Source organism: Protopterus annectens, chromosome 6.part0, assembly GCF_019279795.1.
Source record: "Protopterus annectens isolate FY-2018-M chromosome 6.part0, PAN1.0, whole genome shotgun sequence".
NCBI lineage: Eukaryota > Metazoa > Chordata > Ceratodontiformes > Protopteridae > Protopterus > Protopterus annectens.
This window is the reverse complement of record NC_056737.1, coordinates 649,203,636-649,230,167: the sequence shown is the minus strand read 5'-3', so window position 1 is coordinate 649,230,167 and position 26,532 is coordinate 649,203,636. Positions and strand designations below refer to the sequence as shown.

At 36.1% G+C, this 26,532-nt stretch overlaps 1 protein-coding gene across 4 annotated transcripts in view; it reads right to left on the bottom strand.

The window, feature by feature from the left end:
- KIF26A (kinesin family member 26A) overlaps nt 1-26,532 on the bottom strand; it is a 620,820-nt gene that overhangs the window by 257,776 nt on the left and 336,512 nt on the right. For all 4 annotated transcript variants that reach the window (XM_044074337.1, XM_044074338.1, XM_044074335.1 and 1 more), the window contains exon 3: nt 13,991-14,506. In XM_044074337.1, coding sequence (XP_043930272.1) covers nt 13,991-14,506 — 516 coding nt within the window. The remainder of the gene's footprint in view (nt 1-13,990; nt 14,507-26,532) is intronic.

Sequence of the window (26,532 nt, the reverse complement as noted above, 5' to 3'; positions counted from 1 at the left end):
GTCCTGAAAGAGTAGGCCTCATGTAGATAGTCCTGACAGAGTAGGTCTCAAGTAGATAGTCCTGAAATAGTAGGCCTCATGTAGATAGTCATGAAAGAGTAGGCCTCATGTAGATAGTCCTGAAAGAGTAGGTCTCAATTAGATAGTCCTGAAAGAGCAGGTTTCAAGTAGATAGTCCTGAAAGAGCAGGTATCAAGCTGATAGTTACAGCTAGAAGTCGAGCTATAATTTATCTGATAAATTACTACAATCAAGAGACCAACAATTTCTTTTACAGACCATACAATATATTTTCCAACTATAGAATAAATACATCTTATATATTATTGACATTATGTTAGCAATGTGAAAGTATTAAACAATTTTGCATCCTTTGTCATGCCAGTGAAATAGCAGGCAACACTATGAAGCTTTTTGGCCTAAGATCAGAACCAAACAGCAGACTGACAAACTTTCTCTTTAGGTAAAAATCTCTGTATTTAAAGGTATGAGCCACTAGAAAACCATGTTATTCTTTTTGACTTGCTTATCTTAAGAAAACAATAAGATATGATAGCAATACTATATTTTTTCTACTTAATCTTTGAAGTAATGCATGCATTTTACCCTCCAGCAGAAAGAATAGAAATCATTGTTGTAACATCAGTTGTACAATCCTTGAAATGCTTGCTTAGTGCAGCAGTAAATGCATGAGTGTTACAATATCTCTAACCTCTGTTAAACCAAGACGAAAAGGGTGACAGCAGACTCAGGTGAGGAATTTGTAAAGTTAGTGACAACTCATTTTAATGTTTATTCAGATGCTTTCAAAAAACAATATCAAAGATATCGGTGATGGAGCATAACTGAGTCCCTTTGGTGCTCCTTAAACCAAAACAACCCAGCAGCAGGAAAATGCTGCTAATCTTTTATTTGTATGCTAAAGTGCAGATCATTTGTAATGTATGTGTATTGATGCTACTCGTGACTGCTTTGCTGAAAATGGTCTCCTGATTAAAAGTGCAAGTGAAATGCACAAAATAAATTGGTAGATGTATTCCTAGACACAGACATTTACATTGATGCAGTACTTAGACTGGGATAAGAGTATGAAATGTATCATTAGTCTTGCCTACCTCATATTTCTTCACTTTTTTTATTAATAGGTATTATGGTTATACTTCTAACTATTGATTGATGCCTAGTCACACTGGGAAATTACCTCATCTTCAGCACAGAAATCTATTTACATACCAATAATCTCCTCATTGATTCGTCCAACTGTACTCTAATTATAAAACCATTAGAACTACGGGACTGAAATAAGATCAATGAAACCCATAACTAGAGTGAAAGCTCAGCTGCATAAATCTGATGTCATCACATGCCAGAGGGTTTCACAGAATATTTATTAAATGCAAACATTTATGCAAATTTCAGTGCCTGTCAAGATTTGTTTACTGTGTTACTCATTCTGTGCAATTAATCCTAGAATTTCCTCAACAAAATGTACATAAACTGAAGAAAAGTTATAACAAATTAAGATACTTCAGTAATACCGTCTGTTCTACACAGACTCACTTTTTTGTTGCTGGCTAATGTCATTTTTTTAATGGTGAGAAACTGCTATACTAGTGAAGGAAGCAATCTCTGCCTGTTCAGAACATTTCTGTTATGTAAAGGCAGCTGTGAAGAAGACTTACAGATATCGTGTATAATATTCCTATGAACCCAGACAGTTATTCTCATTAGGAGTAAAACATAACCATCAACGATGGGATGCAGAAGGCCAATTTCTAACCAAACAGGATACGTTACTTTGAGCATCAAAAGGGAAACTGGCTAGGCTTAAATGGCCAACAAGGGCAGCTAGCCCAGTACTTACCAATGAACCTATATTCAGGTCTATGTGCTAGAAATGTAATGCAAAATTCACATATATTTCATAGACACCAGACTATACGGACTGTAGTATAAATGTGTGTCATGCCTGATGCTTTTATTTGATATACCGTATACAGACAGTCCTGACATCAGAGTGGTTTCTTAATGAGTCTTCTATAATGGGTATGTTTTAAGTTCTGCACTACTCTTTTTTTGCAGGACCAGTCACTCTCAGCCTTTCATCTTCCTTCTGAAAAGACAAGTTTTGGCACTTCGGTCATAAAATTACTTCTTTCAAATGTCTTTTTTCTTAAAGTGATGTGGGTTGAGTCTGTTCTCTAGAACAAGCAAGGAAAAAGACATTTGGAGCCTTAAACTCAGCTTTTGCCTTCAGTGGGAGATTTGATTTCAGCCTTTTCCTCTATCAATAACTATGAAGGAGACAGTCCTGGGGTTTACAGTGGAGCATTTCTTGCACTCAAGCAGCAACAGCCTCTTTGAACTGACAAACCATATTTCTTTAGAGTTGTTTTTATAGTTTGATTCATGAGTTTAGTTTACCCATTGGACTATAGATACCTTGGACATGACATAACATGCAAATCCCAAAGCTTTGAAAAAATATTCTGAACTCTTGAGTTCAAAATTAATAGCCATTATGTGAAATCTCCCATGCTGGCATTCCATATCTTGGAAACATTGATTTTATCAGGATAACCACGGGAAAAAAAAACTGTTGTATCCTTGAGATGCATAGTCCCCGGATATTTAGACTAAAAAATTAATATAAGAGTAGGAAATTATACTTACTGCGATTATATAAGTTAATTCTTTGTGTTACTTAGTATCAGATGAAGATGCTGGCTGAATACAAATGTGCACATTGCCAGATGTGATTTATATACTTTTTAGTATTTGATTCCTAACTGAGCTAGACTGTCGTCTTTATTACATATGAGTGAGAGACCTTGTAGAACCCCTGTACAGGATAATTTCACTCTGAATCAATCTATTTTGTTGACTAGGGTAGTCCGAGTGGACTGTGGTAGCCCCTTTTGAGTGGAGGCCTCGGAAGAAAAACTCCTCTTACAAAATAGAGAGTTTTACAGAACAGAGGAAAATGCAAAGCTTAAAGTCACAGTATGGGCATACAATAACTGAAAGTTTGCTATACTAGAGAAAATCTACAATCAATAAAATATAGTCATTACAGATTACTACAAAACAAACTGGCATACACAGTGTGACTTAGAATGCCAAATTACAATTTTACAGTTATGGGTAGGAGAAATAAGAGAGAAGATGTGTAGCAGATATGAGTAAAAAGCAGAAAGGAGGTGATAAGAGTAGAAAGCGGGTTTATATCACGTTATCGAAAGCTGATAATGTCGAATGCCACAATGTCAAACCCTATGCATCGAACACTAAAAATAGCAAAGCTGCAGAACATCGAATTCTTTTCTAGGGAAAGAATTTGGTTGTCCGTTTCTGTGGCTTTGCTATTTTTAGCACTGCGGTGGAAAGTTACGGGGTTTCAGGTAAGTGTGTGATTGTGTGGACGTTAGGTTTAGGGCATGGGTTACATGAGTTAGGGTTAGGGCGCGGGTAAGGTGAGTGTGTGATAGTGATGGACCTTAGGATTAGGGTTGGGTTAAGGTAAGTGGATAGATAGTAGTGTTTGTATATTTTAGTGTAGGATTAGATGTATGATTTTAAGTGTAAGTGTGTAGATTGCTGTTTTTTTGGTGTGCCTGTGTTGTGTGAATGTGTTTCGGAATAATGAATATTTTCCCTGGGAAAAAATTTGCTGTTTTGAATGTCCGCTATTGTGTGCTTTAGATTATTTAGGTTTGATTAAATGGTGTTCGGTGTTTTCGGTTTTCAATGATGTGATATAAACGCTAGAAAGCGGAGAGTAGCTGAGGAAAGGTTAATACTGTGTATATTTTGTTAGTTGATATACAGAAAAATAAAGTTATAGTGAAACTGAATGCAGTGAGTATGACTTGGAATTTTGAGGGAGGGAAAAACTTGTCAGGGGACGGTAGACAAAGTGCCAGCAGCACTAATGGTAAAGCAGTAGAAGATAGTAGGAAATTTACATTAAGAATTTGATTTGTTGAACTAGATACGGGTAATGTAGGTCGGTAAGGGCAGAATAGTCTAGCCTTTGGAGGTGCAACAGCAGAGCCAAGTGTTTTTAAAGTGTTGTGTTAGCAAGTGTTTGAATTTGGATAGGTTGGTTTGTTGTCTGATAGTGGCAGTGGTATAACATACACATTTGAAATATTTCATAAATATCCAAAGTGTGCTTTGATTGTGGATGAAGTTTTACACTATCAAGCCACTGTGGCATTATGGCTCTACACAACAACTGCATTTCTATGTTATCTGTCATTGCAGGTTTTAATGTTTTGTAGTTTCTTAGGAGTTATCGATGTTTATGTCACAATCCAAGTAACTTACAGATCCTCTTACAGAAAGTCTTTTTTGTACCCACTGAAATAGGCATGACTCAGTGTTTCGGCAATAAGCATATACTTTCTTGATCTATACTGTATTTTCATATCCTAAATTTGAAGAGTTAATAGTATTCTTTGCAATACAGCTAACACTTTCTCTAGAGATTCCTGAAAGTACTCTGTAAGGCTTTGTGATCTGTTTCAACTTTAATATGTCCAACGTCTGTCAACAAAGATATAAATAGCATTTTTTACTCTATCTGCACATATCTAGTTTATGCATCATGTAACACTTCTGATGTAGAGACAACAGGCCTGCCTTTTTGGAGAGCTGTAGCTCCTAGCCCTTTTTGGTTGTATCTAACTGTAATTGACTAAACTAAAATACTTAAGGGTAAGAGTAATTAGTTACCAGCCTCTGGTAGTTCAGAGCTTTCAGTAAGATCCTCTGACTATTCCTAGATTAGATCCTGCTTAAGCAGCTTTTTTATAAGTAAAATTATATCAGACAAGAATTGCATAAACAATGCCAGGAATCATGTAAAGGAGAAACAAAGTGCATTGAGGGGAAAAAGACAAACTCTATGTAAAAACAGTCATTTCAGGGTATAAGATACCATGATGGCAATGTTAGGACAAAAGAAATTAAAATATAATGCAAAACAATTAAACAATTTCTGATGCCTTAGTACAGTACAGAATACTAAGGCATGATGAATTATATTTGTGGAGTTTCAGGTTGGAGTTCTCTTTTAACATTAACATAATATTAGAGGCACAATCATTAAAGATGCAAACAGTTTAAATGGGATACAGTACAAGAAACTGATGCACTAGTCATTGTCAGCCACTTTATAGAAAGCAGGGTTTAAAATAAAAACAAAAAAAAAGTCAAACATGGAAAATGTGGGGGCAGCCCCACATGCAGAGGGCTTCATCCCCAGCACTACTTTACTTACATATGTATTTTAACAAAACATGAAATGAACAAAGTGGGTTTTTTCTGGCAAGACAGCTAATACCCATGTAATTGCATTATCCGTAAGATTACATCATGAAGAACAAAAACGGCAAGCTGTAACAGTGCACACAGTGGCTGTTGTAAATATTGCACATTCCTCGCTATAAGTGACTTACAAACAACAGTGAAGACACGACTGCCACAGGGGGTCAGGGGTTATTTAACCTGAATAGTTTTCAACATCAGCAATTTTTATGCCATTGGTTCTTATTAACATCAAAGAATCAGTGTAGCTGTCAATGTGTACTCTCATGCAAAAAGCATATAATTATGGTGGTCTGCAGTTTTTACCTGTTTTTTTTTTTCATTTGTTTGTTTGTTTGCTTGTTTGTTTGCTTTTTAAGTAGACTGTGGTAAACTGACATGGAGAAGTCATCCCGAAGAAGCTCAGATCTGCATATAACCAAACTGGTCAGTTTAACTGTGGAACTAGCAATTTAATTCCTATTTTCTGGATCCGGCAGAGTACTAACCTCAAAAAAGCAATATCTCTTAATGGGTTACAGGAATATGTTAAGGCTAAGAAGGGTCTCTGGACCAGTCAACCTACCCAGTTACCAAATAGTAAAAACATACATAAAGTGCCATTTATTATAGTGTTCTTTTTTCTCTCTTTCCTATTGGTTAGCTGTGACATTGCTACAAGATGGGAAATCACTAGGCATTCCTGTGCAATGACCTTGGTTCACAAGTCCTGTGTAAGTGAGATATACTTCCTTTTGATTAGTCGTCTCACTGTAAATTAGGGCAACATCACTTGTTGAAGGTGACACATAGTACTAACATTTAAGCTGTAACACTCTGTTATTGGAAACTATATGACACCAGTTGTCTCTATACTACTTAGCAGGCCAAGGGCAGAAGAGTTGTTCTGGTTCAGAATAGTTACATATGCTCTTAATATGTTTGCTTTTACAGACCTCTGCAGGGCTAGCTAAAGCAGTGTGGAAGCTGCTCAAGTGACCCATTGAGAAACTTTTGTTTTCTGAAAAAGTTTTTATTAGAGTTTAACTAAACAAACTGCTCATGACAATAACTGCATTTAGAAATTTGTAAGCATAAAAAAGAACAATATGAACAAGAACAAACAAGAACAACTATTTGCAAGAGTATCTACTAACAATGAAGAATCTCAAAAAAATTCCTATACATTACAATTAATAGGACTATAGCTATTTTTGTTTATCAAGCAGTTCCTTGAAATTTGTCCAGATATTATAGTAGGAAGGGATTATAGTAGAGCTTAATTTAATAAAGATAATTTCTGCATGACATACTTCTGTTGCAATATTTGTGAATTCTTTGAATGAGGGTGTAGCTTCATTCTTCCAATTCTTGGTTATAACTTTCCTCACAACTGATAAAATGGACCATAAAAGAGGGTATTTAATTATTTTAACACAAACAGGAATAGGGGTATTAAAAATAATTAATAACTTAGATAAAATAAAACTGTCCCCAAATAAAGCCTGTAAAAAAGATTAATGTTATTCCAATAAGGTGTAAATACAACACAATCAAAGAACATGTGTTGCCAATCTGCTTTAAACTCATGTTTACATCGCCAACAAACTTGCTTCTATTTAAACATTAATTCAATTTTATGAGGAGGTGTGAAGAAAGATCTATGCAAAACTTTCCAAGTAAAAAGTTTCCATCTAAGAGAATATATTGTCTGTTTAGACTATATTAAAAATTATTTCTTATCCTCTTCATCTGGGGTCTGTTATTAATGTGAGTAAAATAGTTCCAATAATTGTCATTGCAACTTTTTCTTTCCTCACTGCTCTATATAATTTGGATAAGAGACCCTCTCAAAGTGTGTTTTGTTTTATTAATAATATAAGTTCAATTAATTTTGGGATAAGATCTTGGTTTCATTAACCTAATTTTACCTTCTACATATTGTCTGCAAAATTGTACATCCAACCACATATGTTTGCTTAAATCATATTTATCTATGATATAATCAATAGAATGCAGTGTTTCAGTATTTATTAATTGAAACCAATATATCAGAATTTTTTCATTAAATATAATCATTGTGTCTAACTTTGAACTAAAAAGATTATTTTGAGTGTATGCTATAGGGAATAGAAGAAAAATCCATGCCTTATATGTTGGATTTCTGTAAATTAAGTTTCTAAAGGTATTTAAAATAGTAGAAATAAAATAAAGTCAGTTGTCTAGTGAATCCTTCCTGAAAATAAATCTTTCAGCAACCAATGTAAACTATTGTGTAGTATAAGATTATAATTAGCACTTATGTTATGTTTAAATTTTATGAAAAGGCATCCTAGAAACTTGTTCTACCTGGCTGTGTAAATATAATTTATCCAAACAGATACTGTTTTTATAATTGATAATAATGAATATAATTCTAGACATGGTAGTCCAATCCCTCCTGCTGTCTAGTCTCTTATATGATGAATTAAGGCAATTCTTGGTTTCTTAGGGAACCAAATAAATTTTAAAATTAATGTATTAAATTTTTAATCTGTGTTTTAGATGGAGGCAAAGATAATGAGTGAATAGTATATACAATTGTTGATGAAATAATTATTTTGATTATAGTTTCTCTTCCATTGTGAAGAAAAATGGTTCCATTTATTTATTAGATTCTGTATACTGATTATGTTGTTAGTATAATTGTAATTTATTATAATTGTAATTATATTATTAATGTTATCTGTTATAATTCTTCCTAAATAGTTCATTTTTCTCTCTTTGACAATATATTTAGTAAATCTATCATTTATCCTATCAATATTGGCATTGATGGGTAGTACTTTTGTTTTGTTATCTTTAAAGGGGAGACCAGATTACATTTTTGGAACATCCATTGCCTTAAACAGCAGAAAGGGAACTACCATTGTCATTCAATGTCAGAAGAATGTCATCAACAAATAGCTGGACTTTAGAAAACAAGTTCCCATTTATGCTAATGCCTTTTAAGTCTAAATCTGACCTAATAAAATTAGCAAAAGATTTTATAATTAGAGTGAAAAACATGGGAAAAAGAGGGCATCCTTGTTTAGTTCCCTTTAAAATTTGTATTGAATCAGAAGTAAAATTACCAATTTTAAAATATGCAAAACAATTGTCATAAAGAAGATTTATAGGATGTGTAAAATTACTTGAAAAATTGCATTCCTCTAAGACTAATAAAAGATATTTCCAATTCACAGAGTCAAAAGCACTATTAATGTCTAGACTCAATGTTTGATTCTGTTTTGTTTTCTTTACATAGTCAATACAGTGATTATTCTTTTGATATTGTCATAAGTATTTCTATTTAGAATAAAACCAGTTTGATCCTCACTAATCATGGAAGGTAAAACATATTTTAATCTATTTGCATAAATTACTATGAATAATTTACAGTCAACATTTAAAAGAGAAATTGGTCTGTATGAACTAAACTACGTATAAATCCCTACATCACAAGATGGGTTGCCAACTGGCTCACTGACAGAACCCACACTGTAAAAGTTGCAGACTCCAAATCTGACCTCAAGGCAGTGACAAGTGGAGTGCCACAGGGTTCCGACCTGGGACCTCTCCTGTTTGGTATCTACTTCTCTGAAGTACAGGCTAACACAGAAGGCCTCTGGCTGACAAAGTTCACAGATGACTGCAAACTAGGAGCCATAGTCAAGTCCCCAAATGATGTGGACATCCTACAGAAGGGCCTCACTGAGACAGATGTCTGGAGTCAGAGCCATGGCCTCAAGCTCAATGCCAAAAAGTGCAGTGTCATCCCCTTTGGTAAAAACATTGTACCCATGAACTACCGCATAGGCAGCAATCTACTTAACACTGAATGTGTGATAAGAGACCTTGGGGCCCAGGTGGACAGTAGTCTCACCTTTGATAGTCACATTGCCACAGTAGTCAGGAAGTCCTTCTATGTGGCACACCTCATCATAAAAGGGTTCTCATCCAGGAAAAAAAGAGGTCATTGTTCCCCTCTACTCATCAATCATTAGACCCATTATAGAGTACAATGCCCCTTTTGGAATGTACCTCACAAGACATCTGCAGCAGCTGGAAAGGCCACAGAAGTACCTCGCAAAGAGGATTACTGGCCTCAAGCAAATGCCCTACACTGACCGCCTCAAAAAACTCCAGCTTTACTCAGTAGCATATCGCCTACCCCAAGGTGATCTCTGCCTAACATATAAAGCTATGTCAAACCCAGAGCTGTTGGACATGCTACACCTAAAGAAATCCCAATCCCTCCAAGTTACATGCTCTAGGGACCTAAACCTTGTCACCACAATAAACAGGACATGCTGGAGGGATAGATTCCTGTCCCAGAGACTTCTTATACTCTGGAACAAGCTACCCATCTATGTCAAGCAAAGTTCTTCATTAGCACTCTTCAAGAAAAATCTTAATGAGTGGATGGGAAATAGGAAATACACCCTGGGGATCACTTCTGTGTCTCTGCTGGACAGTGGCACAGGAAAACTTTCTTGGGTGGAGAAAGCTATTATACCTTGCTGGCTAGGCTTGCATAGGCCCTTGGGCCGATAGCCTAGTACCTACCTATGAACCTATGAACCTATGAAGAGCACTCAGTTGGATCTTTGTTAGTTTTTAAAATTGGGGATATAAGAGTATATTTCCTGGAGGGAGGAACTTTTTTTAAATTCTTTAAACTTTGTGTAATATGTTCAAGGCTTCTTTAGGCAGTAACTTGTAGAGTTCTGGTATAATTCCATCATTACCTGGTTCTTTGCTAGGTTTTAATTTGTTAATTTGAGTTTGAATTTCAGACACTGAGACAGATTTTCTTAATTAATTTCACTTGGTCATTAGATAATTTATTTTTTATATTTTTTATAAAAGTTTTGATTATCCATTCTGAGTCTGTTGTTATATTATACTGATTGATTTTATTGTAATAATTTCTTTTAAAATACCTTCTGTTTCCATCACTTTTTACTTATGTGAATAAATCTCCTTTATATGGTTGGACTTACTAAGTAATTTTCTTCTGTTAGCTAACTTATGCCTAGATTTTGGGTTATTAGAGAAATTTAAAAAACTTTTGAATGGAACAAATACACAAACTGGATAACAGACCAGTCGGTGGTATGGAATGGGAAAGCAGGCAATGGGCTGATGGGCAACTTTCATTCAGTTGAATTCAAGGCTCTGAAGATGGCTATGTAGCCCAGAGGGAGCATTGTAGTTTGAGGAATGCAATATCCTAGTGCCTTTAATGACTCTAGAGACAGACCTCTTCTTACAACTGCTTCACAAAATTCATTTTTCCATTTGACAGCAAGTCCCAGCAACATGGGAAGACACCACACATCCCTCATCAAACAAAAGGACCTATATTGTCAAGTCAGGTTCAATGTTTACAGGACAGTTGTCCTCAGTGAGAACTTATCCATTAAAGTCTTCTGAAGCAACGGTGTTGCTAAGGAGCTCACCTGCCATTGGTCAGTTCAGGCACTTCCAGCTTTATTCATTGGTTAAGGTTCTTGGGTCTCACTTCAATGATTCTTATCACTTTTACTGTCAGTCTTGCATCTCCTCACAGACTTGTTCCTGAAAGTTTCTCATTATGATTGATAACCTATTTTTCAAAGGTTCTATAGGACAATGTATTAAAGACCAGTTTGTTAAGATATACCATTCCATTATTTGTGTACTCTGCTCAAGTCCTTGCTCCCAACTTTTGTTTTATTGCTGCTGGTCCACCCACAGACTACTTTAATTATAGCTTATGGGGGCTTAGTTCCTTTCAAGGAGCCAGGAGCCAGAACACTCCAGACATTGATTATGTCCCTATTGTTTAGCCTACCATTTAACTCTCTCCTGGCACTGATCTCTTTGACAATACCACTCTCTCTACCACATAGACAATGTATCTGGCTTTAGACATATAAATTCTATTTGGCCAAATAAATCTACTGGCCATTCAGCAGCTTGCACTGTTGATTTAGGGCATGGAGCATTCACATCTCTCAGGCAAAATCACCTCCTTCATACAATTTAAAACAGCCTGAGAGCCTCAGATTACACTGGATGGTATTAGCCCATCAATCCTCTGACTGTTTCTTAATCCAACCATTGACTGACACATTATTTCTTTGGTGCAATCACTCCATTTAAAGGCTGCCCATTAATTAACCAGACCATGTCTCCCACTGGCACTAGCCAGCAACACCCTTGTCAGACAACCAATCATCTCCAGCCTTTTGTGCCCCAATCACTACCAAGGGAAACACAGCTGTTTTGTTTGTTTTGTTTGTTTTTTGTTTGTTTTGTTTGTTTTTTTTTTTTTTTTTGAAAAATCCTTTGTAGTCTGTTTTTTCTGCTTTTATTATATTGGTCCATGAAAAACTTCCAGCTTCAGATAACAGTGGTCACTGATCTTCAGTAAAGTGCTATGTTTTCCCACCTGCTTCATGTCATTCTTTTATTTTTGTATTTTGTCGGTTGGTGACTCTTCACTACAATGAAGCTTTATGTCCCAGTCCCTCTGAAGATAAGAGACCTTACCATGGATAAATGCACAGAGGAAAAATACTAGTATAAAAGTCTTGCAGTTTTCAAAGTAGTTTTAGGCTATGAAAACCAGCAAGTCAGATCAGTAACTAAAAAAGGAACTGCAAGCAGAGAACATTTATCACAAAGTATGTATCATAATGAAAATGAACCCTGATAGCTCTTGTACAGTTTCTACTCTCTTACAAACTGGGACATAGCAAAGGGGGAGTACCTGCATCACGCTACTTCAAAGGCAATAAATGCATCTGTTACAAGACTCAATCTCCCAAACTGAAGTGTATATTCAGTTTGATGGCTCTGCTACTTTGTTTTTGGACATTGTTTTTCATTTGCTTGTACTGTATTAAGATTTGCTAAGAGACATAAGTACCGTGGTTCTACTGACTTGCAGTCAGCTAATATCAGTACATTAACAAATAGCGGTGCAAGGTGTATCGATGTTTCCCTAGTAAATCAAAAAATAAAGTTCACTGGTATTATATGGATATTCTATTTTTTTGCTTAGTAATGTACGTAACTTACAAAAAAGTGATGCAACATTTTTTCTTTCCTTAGAGGTGTTTTGCTGAGCAGACATATTTCATTTAATTTGATTTCAAATCCATGCCAATTTGTCTTGCCATTTCCATGGCATCTCAGAATACCACATGGGAATTCCAAACTGCCACACAGACAAATATAAAACATCATATTAGACTGATAAGAGACCTGGAATACTACATTCAGAGATGTTCTTAGCGGCAGCATAGACTAATATGCCCTACTGGTTGGGGTACACATAGTGAAATAATGCATTACTCAGCTATATAACAGCATCGCTAAACAGATCGGCATGATTTTCAGTCTTGTTATTATCCCCATTAATTTACTGTACCTTAACTATCACTCTACATCTGAGCCATTATCAAAGCTTGAAGGACATAGGACACCGGCAACGTAACCATAACGTCTTTCAGTTTTCTAAAAAATGCAGCAAGTCAAGCAGTGTCAAATCTTTTTGCTCCAAGAAGGTTCACAAAAGCCTGAACTATCAGTGTGCAAGAGGATACAGAAAGGCAGGCCAGTAAGGAAAGTGGGACTAAACTGTTTTCATTCTACCTCGTATCAGTTTCGGATTTGAGGCAGAATGCAAAAATGATGCAAGGTTTGGTAAAACACACTAGCTGCATGTCTGTCAGAGTAAAGGTATACATCATAAGGAAAACATATAGAGGTACGATTTTTTTTTGGGGGGGTTAGCTGTCACATCGCTTCATGGAAGGATTCCAGACTAATGTTAAAATGCCCTTGCACGTGCTGTGCTCAAAATACTTTCCAGAATGTTTCACAACATCCTGTATTTCCATCTGAGGCAACATCAAAAGAAATAATCCGAGGATAACAGATGGCAAGGACTGGGAGAAGGTATGCAGTCTGTGGCATAGTAATCGTGTCACACAGACTACAGATACCAACACAATGTAGACAACACATTCTTCTGCTACTCCAGAGTTGATTTATGTGCAAGGTACCTGGGCTATGAGTCATGACTTCTATCATTATTACTTCAGTGTGCTTTATCACAGCTATACTTTAAACATAGACCTGAAATGTAGCACTTAAATAGACATCAGTGATATTAAATTACCCTCCAAGTATCACACACTTTACAAGCTACATTTTCCCCACATAAGTCTCTATTGTTTTATATTCTCATTAATGGGTTGATTTGAAGCCTTTGCAAAGCATGGACTTTCAGTTATGTACATACACTATTTTCGTTATGAAACTGCTTTGACTCCTGTATTTATGTAGCGGCTCTCTTTACAAAAGCTTCTGTACTTCAAGTTTTGCCTGAATGATAGGGATGAGAATTCCAATTAAATGTCACCCATTTTTCAGCATCAAGTAAAGCATCTCTAATTCAGTATTGCACAAACCAGACTTAACAATGTAATAGAAATCAGGAAGAAATTCAAAGCCTGGACTGAAATTGCTTCATGAGAGTATAAAAAGGTAGTAAACACAATACATGTTTAAAAAAAAGCATAGTCTCATTACAAAGACTGAACACCCAGGGGATGTCAGACTGCATTATTTCTGAGATATGATTATGCATACTGTTAGCACTTACCAGACATGCTTGTGGAAGAAAGCTGTTCACTCTTGAGATACTCCATATGCCCTCGAGGTACTGTTGGGCCTGAATAGTAACAGAACTCAGAGTGCTACTGAGACCGCTGGGAGCTACAGTTACTTGAACACTAGATTTTGGAAAATTGCCCATGCCTTGAGGCCATTCAAGTCCTTTCCTCCTGTCTGTTCCAGGCAGAAGATTTGTTGATTTCTCAGGCTGTTGCCCCACCTGTCCAGAAACCACAGACCAGTCTCTCGGAGATGACAATGTGAGCATGTTCTGTGCAGTTAGCCTAGGTGCAGCTTTAGCCACAGTTACAGAACTTTGAATACAGTCCGGCACAGCTTGAACAGATGTTGGGTGGGGCATCTGAACCATGTGAATGACTTCTTGCTTCAGCTGATTTAAATGAGTAGCACAAACCTCACACCGACTTTCCCCTTCATTGTGGCCCTTTTGGGAATAATCAGGCACTTGAAGCTTGTTGAAAATTAAAGCTGAATATCCCGGGTCCTATGTGAGAGACAAGGAAAGAGAGAGAGAGATAGAAAGGGTGAGAATGAAACAGAAATAATAGTCTTCAGTGCCAAAGCCAGAAATCATCACCTGGAAATCATTACTTGTTCTTATTACCACTTCGTAAAATTCGCTAACTGTGTAAATCTCAATGAACAGACTTACGAGCCATAATTGATCAATAAATCGTACTTATTTTCCACTACCTGTAAAAAGTCATGAATGAAAATGGCAGCAGGAAATAAGTGTGAGAAAACTGATAATTACTCTCCTACCTGGACCTTTTAATTAAGTGCACTACAGAAGGCTCTCATTTGTCTGCGCCTTCTAAGCTATATCAGCCAGCGATGGTTTTATAATAGTTGTTACTGTGTGCCAAAATGCACATCAGTAGGAACCTCATTTTTATGCATGTTCTTTCTTTCTGTTTCTCAGAATAAAAACTGAATACAGTAATAAGACCAAATTACAGTGTGTGGCAGTTTTTTTTTTTCTCCCCATCTCCTGATCTTGCCATCAGTAAAAACCAATCACATAGCTTCATAGAAAAATTACATATGTGCAACACAGCAGGTCTTCTGCCTAAGCAACAGCAGAGGACTGAACTGTAAATAATTATGACCCAGACTGTGGCAAGGCCTCTAACACCTCAGCCAGTCATTTGTAGAAATTCTTTGAGCAAGCAGTCACAATATGAGGTGTGAAAATGCACATGCTATAGAGATGCTTTACAGGAACTAGATTAGTTTGCTGGCCTTAAGAAGCATTTCCTTGTTTGGATTTGTTCCATGAACTTTTCAGTATTCCTAAGCTTTCTTTTCACTGTAGGTTTTCTATGAAAAGCAAGGCCTGTGACATATTAGTACAAAGGGAATATAAGATAACTGCTCAGAACCATCAAGGCCTCTCTCACAAAAGATTTACCTTCACTGGAGTATAACGTACAGCTGTGTGAGTCCTCAGCAAAGCAGTGGGACTCTAAGAAATGCTTCTGCACTATTAAATCATGGATACAAATGATACAGTGTTTTGTCAAAGCATCGCAACCTGCAGAATCAGGGGCAACACTAAAATACATCCCTGATTTGGCTTTTTTTTTTTTGAGAAAAGATGGTAGACTACAATCAAAACTAACAATTTTCTTACTCCTGGTGCAGTTTAGAACCATGGCCTAGTAAGAAAAAAAAAATAGATTTCTTGACAGCTTTGAAGGTTATATATGAGTTATCTTGTATCAATAATCGACATATCAAAGGTGGGGAGTAGCTTTGTTCTAGCTCTTTAGCGCTTTGAAAATCAAAGTGTTTAGTAGAAAAGTGGCCCTGTTAGCTCCTGAAAACCCATGAATGTATTTAAGTAATTCACAGTTGTGTAAAAATGGGTCAGCTAGAATGATAAATCTGCAAATTTTGTTTTCTGCCATTTGTATAATGTGGGTATTATGTACAAAGTGAAGAACAAGTAAGGGGAGCACATTTATTTAGGTAGCAAAACATTTTTGGTAATGATTAAGCAGGCTTATGAAGAGAGAAAATAACTAATTCTATAATATAATTTCAGTTGAGCTTGGACTTTATTTGAAATATGTATGTATTGCAAAGGACAGTGCTGGGTTAAGTACAGTATAAAGCCCTGGTATATCTTTACAAAGACACAGGGGATAATATTGCCATTATGATACTTAACTTGTGGAATAATAGACAGTTTTTTGTTGTGGTTAAAACCATGGCACTGGTTTTCTTGGGGTTGATTAGAAGCAGGTTGGAGTAGGTCCATTTGCGTAGCTGAATGAATTTATTTTGTACCTTATTATGTAGGTCAAAGTGGTTTGTACTGGCTAGAAGTATGTCATCTGCATTCATGACAAGGTTAAGATTCATTTGCTATCTCCTGTTGATCATTAAGCTAGTTCTTAGCACCTCAGCAAAACAAACTTGAAAGAAAAAGTAAGCCAACCCCCCCCCCCCCCCAAAAAAAAAAAAAAAAAAAAAAAACAGCGGGGTTGTAGTGGATGGGTAAGCAGAAACATACTCACATCCTATATGCTATTCTGGTCTGAAGTGAATGCAACCACAGATTCGACAACTCTGGAAAATAGTTCATATAAACTCTGTCTCTTTATAGTTTTATATATATATATATATATATATATATATATATATATATATATATATATATATATATATATATATATGGTTCTACTACCGGAGATCGAAATGACACTATTTCAAAATCTGGTAGTAGATGCCCACTAACGCAAAAGTGCACTTCACCGAAAGTGCACTTTCGCGAACACCACTAGAACGAACGGGCAATGTCCTCCACTGTGGTGCAGTAGTCATGGACCTTAGGGTTAGGGCTTGGGTTAAGGATAGTGGCTAGCCCTACTAGCTATCCACTATCCTTAACCCAAGCCCTAACCCTAAGGTCTGTGACTACCGCACCACAGTGGAGGACATAGGTCTGTGACTACTGCACCATGGAGGACATACAATTTCCTCCACTGTGGTGCAGTAGTCATGGACCTTAGAGTTAGGGCTCGGGTTAAAGATAGTGGATAGCCCTACTAGCTATCCACTATCCTTAACCCAAGCCCTAACTCTAAGGTCCGTAAACATTCGCTCAAGTGGTGTTTGCGAAAGTGCACTTTCGGTGAAGTGCACTTTCACATTACTGGGCATCTACTACTGGATTTCAAAATAGTGTAATTTCGATCTCCGGTAGTAGACCCATGTATATATACAAATATATATATATATATATGTGTGTGTGTGTGTATGTGTGTGTATATATATATATATATATATATATATATATATATATATATATATATGTATGTGTGTGTGTGTGTGTGTGCGTGTGGTGTATATATTATATATATATATATATATATATATATATATATATATATATATATATATATATATGCAATGTGAATGTAGAAAGCAAATAAGTCTAGAGCTTATACATCCTGTTTTCGGCAGTACTTCAAGAAACATGCATGGTTCATGAATCACTTACGTCTATCGCTAATTCTAAATATTGTAGTCTCACTCCCTTTGCAAGTACATCCTGTAACTGTAATGAATAACAGGTAACAAGGGTATAAGCTGACCAAGAGTTGTGCACTCTTGACAGCCTAAGCCTTATTGATTTTAGTGGCATAGCTTTTAGTGCAGATGAAGCTTTGTTGTAGAATGCATGGGTTCAAGTCCCAGTTGATGCATCTGTGTGCCATCATACTTGCTTGTTTCTGTTTCATAAATATGGAAGTTTTTGCACTTGTATAATTTAAACAAGCAGTACTTTCCTCAAAAGGGATATTTACCTCTTTTTAGCTTTGCTTCAAAGTTAGCCATGAGTAGTTGTATTAACAAACATTTGGATCTCCTGCTCTACAGACTGTATTTGTTACATGAAAAAGGCAGCTCTGAATATGACACCAGTCTTTGAAGGGCATAGTAAGAAAACACACTGTCTGATTATTCTGTGACCAGAAATCCAGGTAAGAGTCCTCAGTATGGTTAGAAAGGTCATATGGATCATGACACTTTGCAAAAAAAAACAGTTATGGGACTTTACAACATCACCGAAACCTGTCCACTTGTAAGAAAGTATGCATCACAACACCTGTAACAGGCAACAGAAAGCCCAATACTACCAAAAAACAGTCAGAAACTAACAATGTAACTGTGTGGTTATCTGGCCTAACTACATAACCACAAGTCTTGCAACTTTTTGGGTCAGCATGTCTCTGTTTCTGACAAACTTCAGGTATTTCTCATCTCTCAGTTCATCCAACCTGTCTCTGGCTCTCTCATTTTCCCTCAGCTATATCCTCTTTTTCATTATGATATCCCTTCTCTTAAACTCATCCACTTCTACTCCCTCAATCTCACCACCCCTGTAATTACCATTATTATAATCTTTTCTTATTCCTAAGAATACTCTCTCCACATTCTGTCCTCCCACTTAATTTTATTTCTACTTTCTTTCACACTCATTCCCTTCCAAAGGGTAAAGTCTAGTGGTTATAACATTCCTTTACCTGAAGTTCTTCTTCCTTAGTTTTGTTATATCAGAGATTGTCTTCCAACCAGCTATACCATATTTAAAATGGATATTTCTTACATTTGTAATGTATCCTATATCTTTATTTCGTTGTCACTAGACATGCTTTCCATATTTGCTTTTTGTGTGCATTTACCAAGCAGAGCACCAAGTTTACATTCACTGCATCTGGTATTCAGTATGTATACCAATGTCACAAACATACTTCTTTATTCAATGTACCAGTACACACACACTATACTACTGTTTTTGTTTGCTTATATTAAATATTATAAATGGCAATTAAAGTACTGCTGACATTCAGGAAATTCTTTATGCATATAAATGGCTTCATCTCTTTGCTTACTTTCAGCTCACACATTTATTTGTCTGTCTTCTTCAATAACATAACACTCCCTCTGTATCGTTCTAGTAGTAAAAAAAAAAGACTATTTCCAGAATTACTGGTGCAGTCTCTTTGATTTAATTCAAACAAAGTAAAGATCATATAACATACCTACCTATTAATACAATTTATGAAGACCTTTATGCTTGTGATTTTCAGTCATATAACAGATGAATACAGACTATACTATACTATACTATACTATACTATACTATACTATACTATACTATACTATACTTTTAAACATAATTGTGTGATGTCCCTTTGTCCACTTGTTATGGCATCCATGATGTAAATAGTGTTAATTTACCAAACAAACCTCCTTTTTTCTCTCACTTTACACATAAATAAGACATACATATTTCCCCTAACCATTCTAGTTATTATTCCTCCTACTGTTAACTAAGAATAATCATACCCTATCTTGTATCACAACAGTTAGTATAAGGGAGGCTAACTATTACATTCTATCCTCAATGCATATGTTTTGGTTTAGAAAGTTTGTTTTGTCTTGGTTAGTAGGTCTTTCTTATTATTTAAGTACTGATTTGCTATGGTAAAGTCTTTATGCTTACTCATATTGTTACAATTTCTCTGCATAGCAAGTTTTTTGTATATATATATATATATATATATATATATATATATATATATATATATATATACTGTATTATACCTTCTTATGTTTCTGTTTTACAAACCTTGTAAAAACTAATAAAAATTATATTTGAAAAAATAAATACTCCCTCTATATCCTTCTGTGTACATTTGTGTACAACCATTTTTGTGTTGGGGAATTACAGGTACTTAATATTGTATGTCTGGAGTTACATTCTTCGGGACTTTACTGCAAACAAGCTCTTTCCAGATGGCCTTTCAAGTCAGTAAACAAACAATAAATACATTTGAAGATTATTTATTGTTAACTATTTCTTTCCAAAAGAAATATCTCAGGATGTTTTGGACTGTGACACTTAAAAAGACACACAATTATACTTACACAGTCTTTGGGCGGGAGGCTAGTTCTAGTCTTTCTTCCATCTTTCAGACATCCTTAACATCAGTTATATCACGTACACAATTTCAATTATATTGTATATTATATTATTGTATTATATAATATAATTATTATATTATATTATATTATATTATATTATATTATATTATTATATCTGTTGGGTTGTATATGAGTACTTTTTTAAATATAGAGTTATATCCAGTGCAATAACATCAATATGCATAAATTGCCAAGTTTTATATTAGAATATGTTTTACTATAAAGAATTAATCAAAATCTTGGACATATGAAGATCAGGTAAAAGAGTTACAGTTGCCCAAAGAAAGGAAGGAGAGGAGGAGGCACATGGAAGATAAAGGAGATGAGATACCACGGTGGCCACACACACACACACACACACACACACACACACACACACACACACACACACACACACACATACACACACACACACACACACACACACATACACACACACACACACGCACCTACACTCACACAGAGTTATGGCTGAATTAACTAGAGAGATGTGGCAACCCACTGAATTTACAGTAGTATTTTCTTAACCCACTTCATGTCTTACTGTATGAAGGTTGATCTCACACTGTAATTCACATCCATTAAAACAAGCACATGACTTGTATAGTACAGCCTTCAGCTAAATGCTGGATTAATTATAATTACTGACCCACAATGGTGTGAACAATGTCCTTGGTAAGCCAACATATTTCAGTAACTCCTGAAATTACATAGACTACTTTCATGCATATCAAATAAAAAAACATACTTATAACATTTATGCACAGCTTGTTTTCCTTAAAAATGAAACCACAAATAGTAGAGAAGAGTAACTTTACATGGAATCTCTGCGATAAATCACAGTCGTCCTGGGTGCTGCTCGTGTTTACATAGCTTTTTTATATGCTGGAGATTATTGCATACCAGTTGATTCTATAGCAGATGCATTTCATGTCATAAAGAAAATATGCCAGTCAAATGTAATCCCTTACCCAGAATCTAAGCAGTCTTAACATTCTAGAATGTCTTCATTAAAGGTTTTACATGTAGAATCAGCAGCTGATCTCAATAACTAATGTAACTTAGCACAATGGAATAGTACAGAGAAAATAGACTAGTCTTATTCATCCCTCCAATCAAAAGTCCCATGGCTATATGTCAGAACCCTCACAAGGAAGACAATAGCACAGAAGTTTGTTATCAGAAACTTCACACTGAAACAATCATAGACAGCATGCTAAGTCTACAACCAGTAGTGCTTCACTGCAGCATGAAGCATGTAGCACAACCATAACAACACACTTACACACCAATATAAAACAAGCAAGCAAACTGAACTTACCAGCAACATTTGCAGATCACAGAAGCAGATCAGGTACACTACACACAGAAGGTTTGGAACAGGTAACAGGACTGAGTGATACTAAATAACAGTGGGTAAAAGAACAGCAATAGAGTAAACAGTGCTGGAATTACATCGCTGCACCAGAAGAAACACATTATTATGTGTTGTTGGCAGTCTACTGGGATAATCTCATCAGTACAAACTGGTGGGTGGAGAAATAGGCTCAATTGCAGATGTCTGGCTGGTGGGGGAGGGGAAGGTTTCTTATCATCGGCTAATCATCATAGTAAGTTACCTTCTTATGTGGATTGGGGCCTCAATCAAAAGACTGTACAATATGGCAAACAAATGTAGTAGGCAAGAAAGTTTGAGACACCAAAAGGAAGTATCAAAGTATGCACTACAATGCAGGGTAGAGACTCTGTAGTGAGTAATGCTGTAATAAACCGCTGTTCCCACAAACAGTATCACAGACTTCTATATACTACCGAGTGGTCCTTCAACTTCCATTTCAGTGGCACTGGAACATTTTGACCTGCCTGCAGACAGAAAGCTTCTATTGACCATTGTGGGATAGCTGGCATGCCTTTACAGTTTAACTCTATATAGTGAGATGGAAGGGAAACCAATCGCAGGGGACCAGAATAGTATAAGACCTACAGTACATATTTGCTAAAAGGAGTTATCCAGATGCTTCTGGGTGAAGTTCCTACCACATGTTTGAAACAAAAGCTCTTTACCCTAGTAATATTGGCACACTTCTGTCAGGGTCTGCACTGCAGAGGTATTGTGTCTGTTGTAGGGCATTTCTTAGGACCAGTCCCTAAAATGGATAAAATTGTGTAATACAGTTTGAATCAATATTTAACATACAAAGACAGATACACAAGAAATTGCTTCTACATGAAATTTGCTTTTCTCATTGCTTTATCTATACATGAACGAATGTTTCCTCTGGTATCCCTCTGGCATAAGGGACTCAATCAACTGCTTCAGTGGCTTCACTAGGACCACCCAAGCATCAAGATAATAAATAAACAAATAAATGAATGTACCCAAACGATATGGTTTCAAGTTACCAGCTCTAAAGGGCTCTGTTGATCATTGCAAGTCTTAGTGTCAGTGTGAAAATAACTAAATATGCCACTTCCTATAGTTACGTTTTATGACAGCATTTCATTTAGTCATACAATTCAAACAGACCTGCAAGGGAATACCAAAGGATGTGGTTTCCAGATCAAAAGATAAAAAGAGACTTTTTTTTTTTTTGGCTGGCCAGCAAAACAAAAAAAAAAGTAAAATGATTGTACTTGACAATAACCTCTTGTGAGCTGGGAAATTTATAAAACTTAAAGGAGCGTCAGTATCTCCTTTACCCCCTCCAACCTAAAGATACCCAGGATTCAAGGCATTGAAGGCTAAAGAAAAGCAATAAAGCACAGCAGTGTAAAACACTCCCGTAGGACATGCAACTAGTTAACACAATAAAATCAGAAAGAAAAAAAATCCTAATTGCAAACAAATGGGAAGGACAAAGTACTACTAAATGCGCTCATGCTGTCTACATGCCATGTTTTAGAGATCATCAGTAACGCACTCCTTCATTCAGTTTGCTCTTCATCTCACAGACTTGTAAAGAATTTCAAACACAACCTTATTAAAGGCTAGAGAAGATATGAAGAATATTTTCATTTCTATAGTTCAAGCTTGGAAAAGATAAAAAAAAAAAAAAAAAAAAACAGGACTTTCTTGTCAGCCCTTCAGACCAACACCACAAAGGCAAAGCAGAAAATAAGTTCATAAAACTGCACATTTATGTGATATGGTTTTAAAGGTCTAAGCAAAGGTCTGTCAGTTGTCGCTTTTCCCAACACTAAAAGTGAAGCAGTACATGCTAGAGCAGTTGCAATCAGAATACTATTAGTCCTTAAAACTATTTCTAAGTTTCTTTAAAGCACAGAAATGCTCCCTGGATAGCAGGACTACAGAAGTGAAACACTGCTGGACGCAAAATAATAATTTTTATTTTATTAAACAAAGATGTGAGCTAAGCCAGTTATAGCATTCACCACAAATACACGCATACTAGTACTAATCAACAGGTAGAATCCCATGTAATGTAGACTACCCAACAACTGAAAAAGTGCAAGCAAGATGCTAGTTAAATTAAGAAAGGTGCATTAGATTAAAAAATCCATAAAAGGTGACCCTATTATGAAAGTCGAATTCACAGGCAGACCTACACTACTCACTTGGTAACAGTATTAAGGTATGTGAAGTTGGACTAAGAATGAAAAAGCTTGATAACTGTCAGTTCTGGGGCACAGAAAAATTGAGCCCTGGTGACGCTGGTTTGGGATGTGAGCTTGGATGCCAGAGGAGACAGCCAAGCTGAACAACACTGAGCAAACGAGGTAGGCTTGCCCATTCTAGGAAGGAAAGGAGGTAGCCTGACTTACTATGTTACTGACATTTTGTGGAAGCCAGGTACAATAGCAGCAGCAGGAGACACAGCTGAGTGTGAGTGTTTTGGCCTACCAAATAATGATGACACACTGTAGTTTGTGAATGATATATGTGCAAGGACACACATCACTGGCTATAGATCTGCGGGCCCCAGTTTGCAGGTTTGCCTATCAGACAAAAAAAGAAAGCACTGTGGCCAGTAACATTATGGTCAAGTGGCTGAAAGGAAAGGGGACTACAGGTGTCAGTTGAACATCGGAGGGAGGATGATATTCAATAAGGGAAATGGCAGAAAATTATATCATAAAAAGCCTAAAAATGAAACATTATTTCTGGCTCATTTTTGTTCCATCTGTCACTCGATTTCATGATTCAGAATGGCAGAATCAGCAAACTGGATTAGCAGAATGATTACCCAAATACCTTGTCTGTACAATAAAATGTATCACTATAGTCAATTAATTAAACTAGTCTTAAGTCTTTTCTTGAATTAGTCAGCAGGCAAAGAGGAAATAGACTTTCAACAGCCTTCGGATGCCAAAGCTTTGTGATAAATTATCATTACTTGCTCACAATTAGAAAGCAGTAAGAAACACTACAATTATGATGCTTATCATCATCATATAACCCCTTTGTTGTGGTAAACAAAGGCTCTGAACCCTGTACTACAGTAAGTATTCTTGGTTTAATATTATTAATTCTGGCATCCATGACATTAGAAGACTGAATTAGGCAAAACTAATGTCTTGTAGCTACATTAAATATTTTCAAAATATCCCCTTCTTTAGTCAGAAAAATACATAATGGGCACACTTCATAAAGCATTGCAGAGATGGGTACTTGGCAGTAATTACAATTCCTTCAGGTAACCATTACATTATGGCACTATCCAGGGCACTTAAGAGGAGTAAAGAGTAGCCACAGTAGCTGTTGAGAGCCTGCAATAAACAGTACTTAGCTGCTCTTGTATATTTTCTAGCAATTAGTACTTCGAGTCCAAATACAGACTATCAAAACAACAAAAAATAAAGTACTCATCATCATGGCAGGAGTCAATTACTTAATAAACATGTTCAAAGCTATGTGCTAATGATTTTCTAGCCTTTGGTGCCTAACCATTATTTGCAAAAGACTAGATGTGTAAAGTGATAATGGTCCTCTGAGTTATTGTATGCTGTTCACCTTTAAGCTGCCACACAACTCTGTTTGCTAATGACCTGTTGATCATATCCTGTTTCACAGTACACTGACAATGATCAGCTTGGCAATTATTCTCTTAAGTGGTCGTCTTTCTCAAATTTTTATCAAAGATAGAAACTGCATTATACTAATGGAATAAACAGACCATATTTGGGTTCCTATCACATAGTTGAACTTTTACAAGTTCGAACCTCATATGGTCGAGACCATAAGTTCGAATTTGTAAAAATTTGAGTGTTTGAATGGATATCTCCATTAGCGGAGGTTTCCATTTTGTTCAATAGGGTGCAATCTCGGAGTTGGTATATTTAAGTAGCGGGGGTGTGGAGGGTGCAGGGGTGCTTGCTCCCCTCCTTAAAACAGTTTATTTTGTTTTCCGTTGTTTTTTTTTTCTTATCCATTATTTTATGGTTCGAACATTACGTGTTCGAAGTTATAAGACTTCGACTATGTGATATAGACCCACTATATTTTACTAGCTTTAACTAGTTTGCCTATGTATTTAGACTAAAATAACAGAGTCAATACTAGCCCAAAACTCAAATGTACCCACGTTGTCTACCACTGTTCATTCTAATTTCAAACTGTGCCATCAGTACAGCAGTTTTGTAGTCTTAGACAGACATGTCACTACATGATGGAAAAGGTTTATACCCCTTAAAACACTGGCAACTCTTTTATGGGACATGTTCATTCACCCTTTTCATAGCTATGCTAAGTCTAAGCCTACACCACTGCAAATGTTGCAACTGCCACTTAAACCCACTAATACTTAAACCTTCTACTAATCCGAGTACTTAACCTGCTACTTAGATTCACTGCTACTTAAACCTACTACTAATCCCAGTATTTAAGCTGCTACTTAGACCCACTGCTACTTAAGCCTACTATTAAACCTACAACTTAAACCACCACTTAAACCCACTGTTACTTAAATCTACTGCTAAACATTGCACTTAACCTGCTACTTAGACCCACTGCTACTTAAACCTACTACTAAACCCAGTATTTAAGCTGGTACTTAAACCTACTGCTACTTAAACCCACTACTAAACCCAGTACTTAAGCTGGTACTTAAGCCCACTGCTACTTAAACCTACTATTAGCCTACTACTTAAACCACCACTTAAACTCACTGCTACTTAAACCTACTAGTAAACCCTGTACTTAAACTGCCACTTAAATGCACTGCTACTTAAACCTACTAGTAAACCCTGTACTTAAGCTACAACTTTAAACCCACATTGTCTGACAATTTTTATCACATATAAGTCTTAGAAAGGCAGTAAAAATTACTTAGAGCACCTTGCCCCTGTGTACAAACAGTAACTCTCGTGTCAGTTTGATGATAGTATATAGGAAGTATTTTTACACATTGCAACAAGATATGTCAGAAGTATGAGCTGAGGCAGGCAAATCTAGTCAGTACTAGCCAGTTTCCCTTCTTAGTTCAATGCAGGTATTTTCCAATAAAACACATACTATTCATGCAATCTTTCAGGTTTTTGGCAGCTTAGATC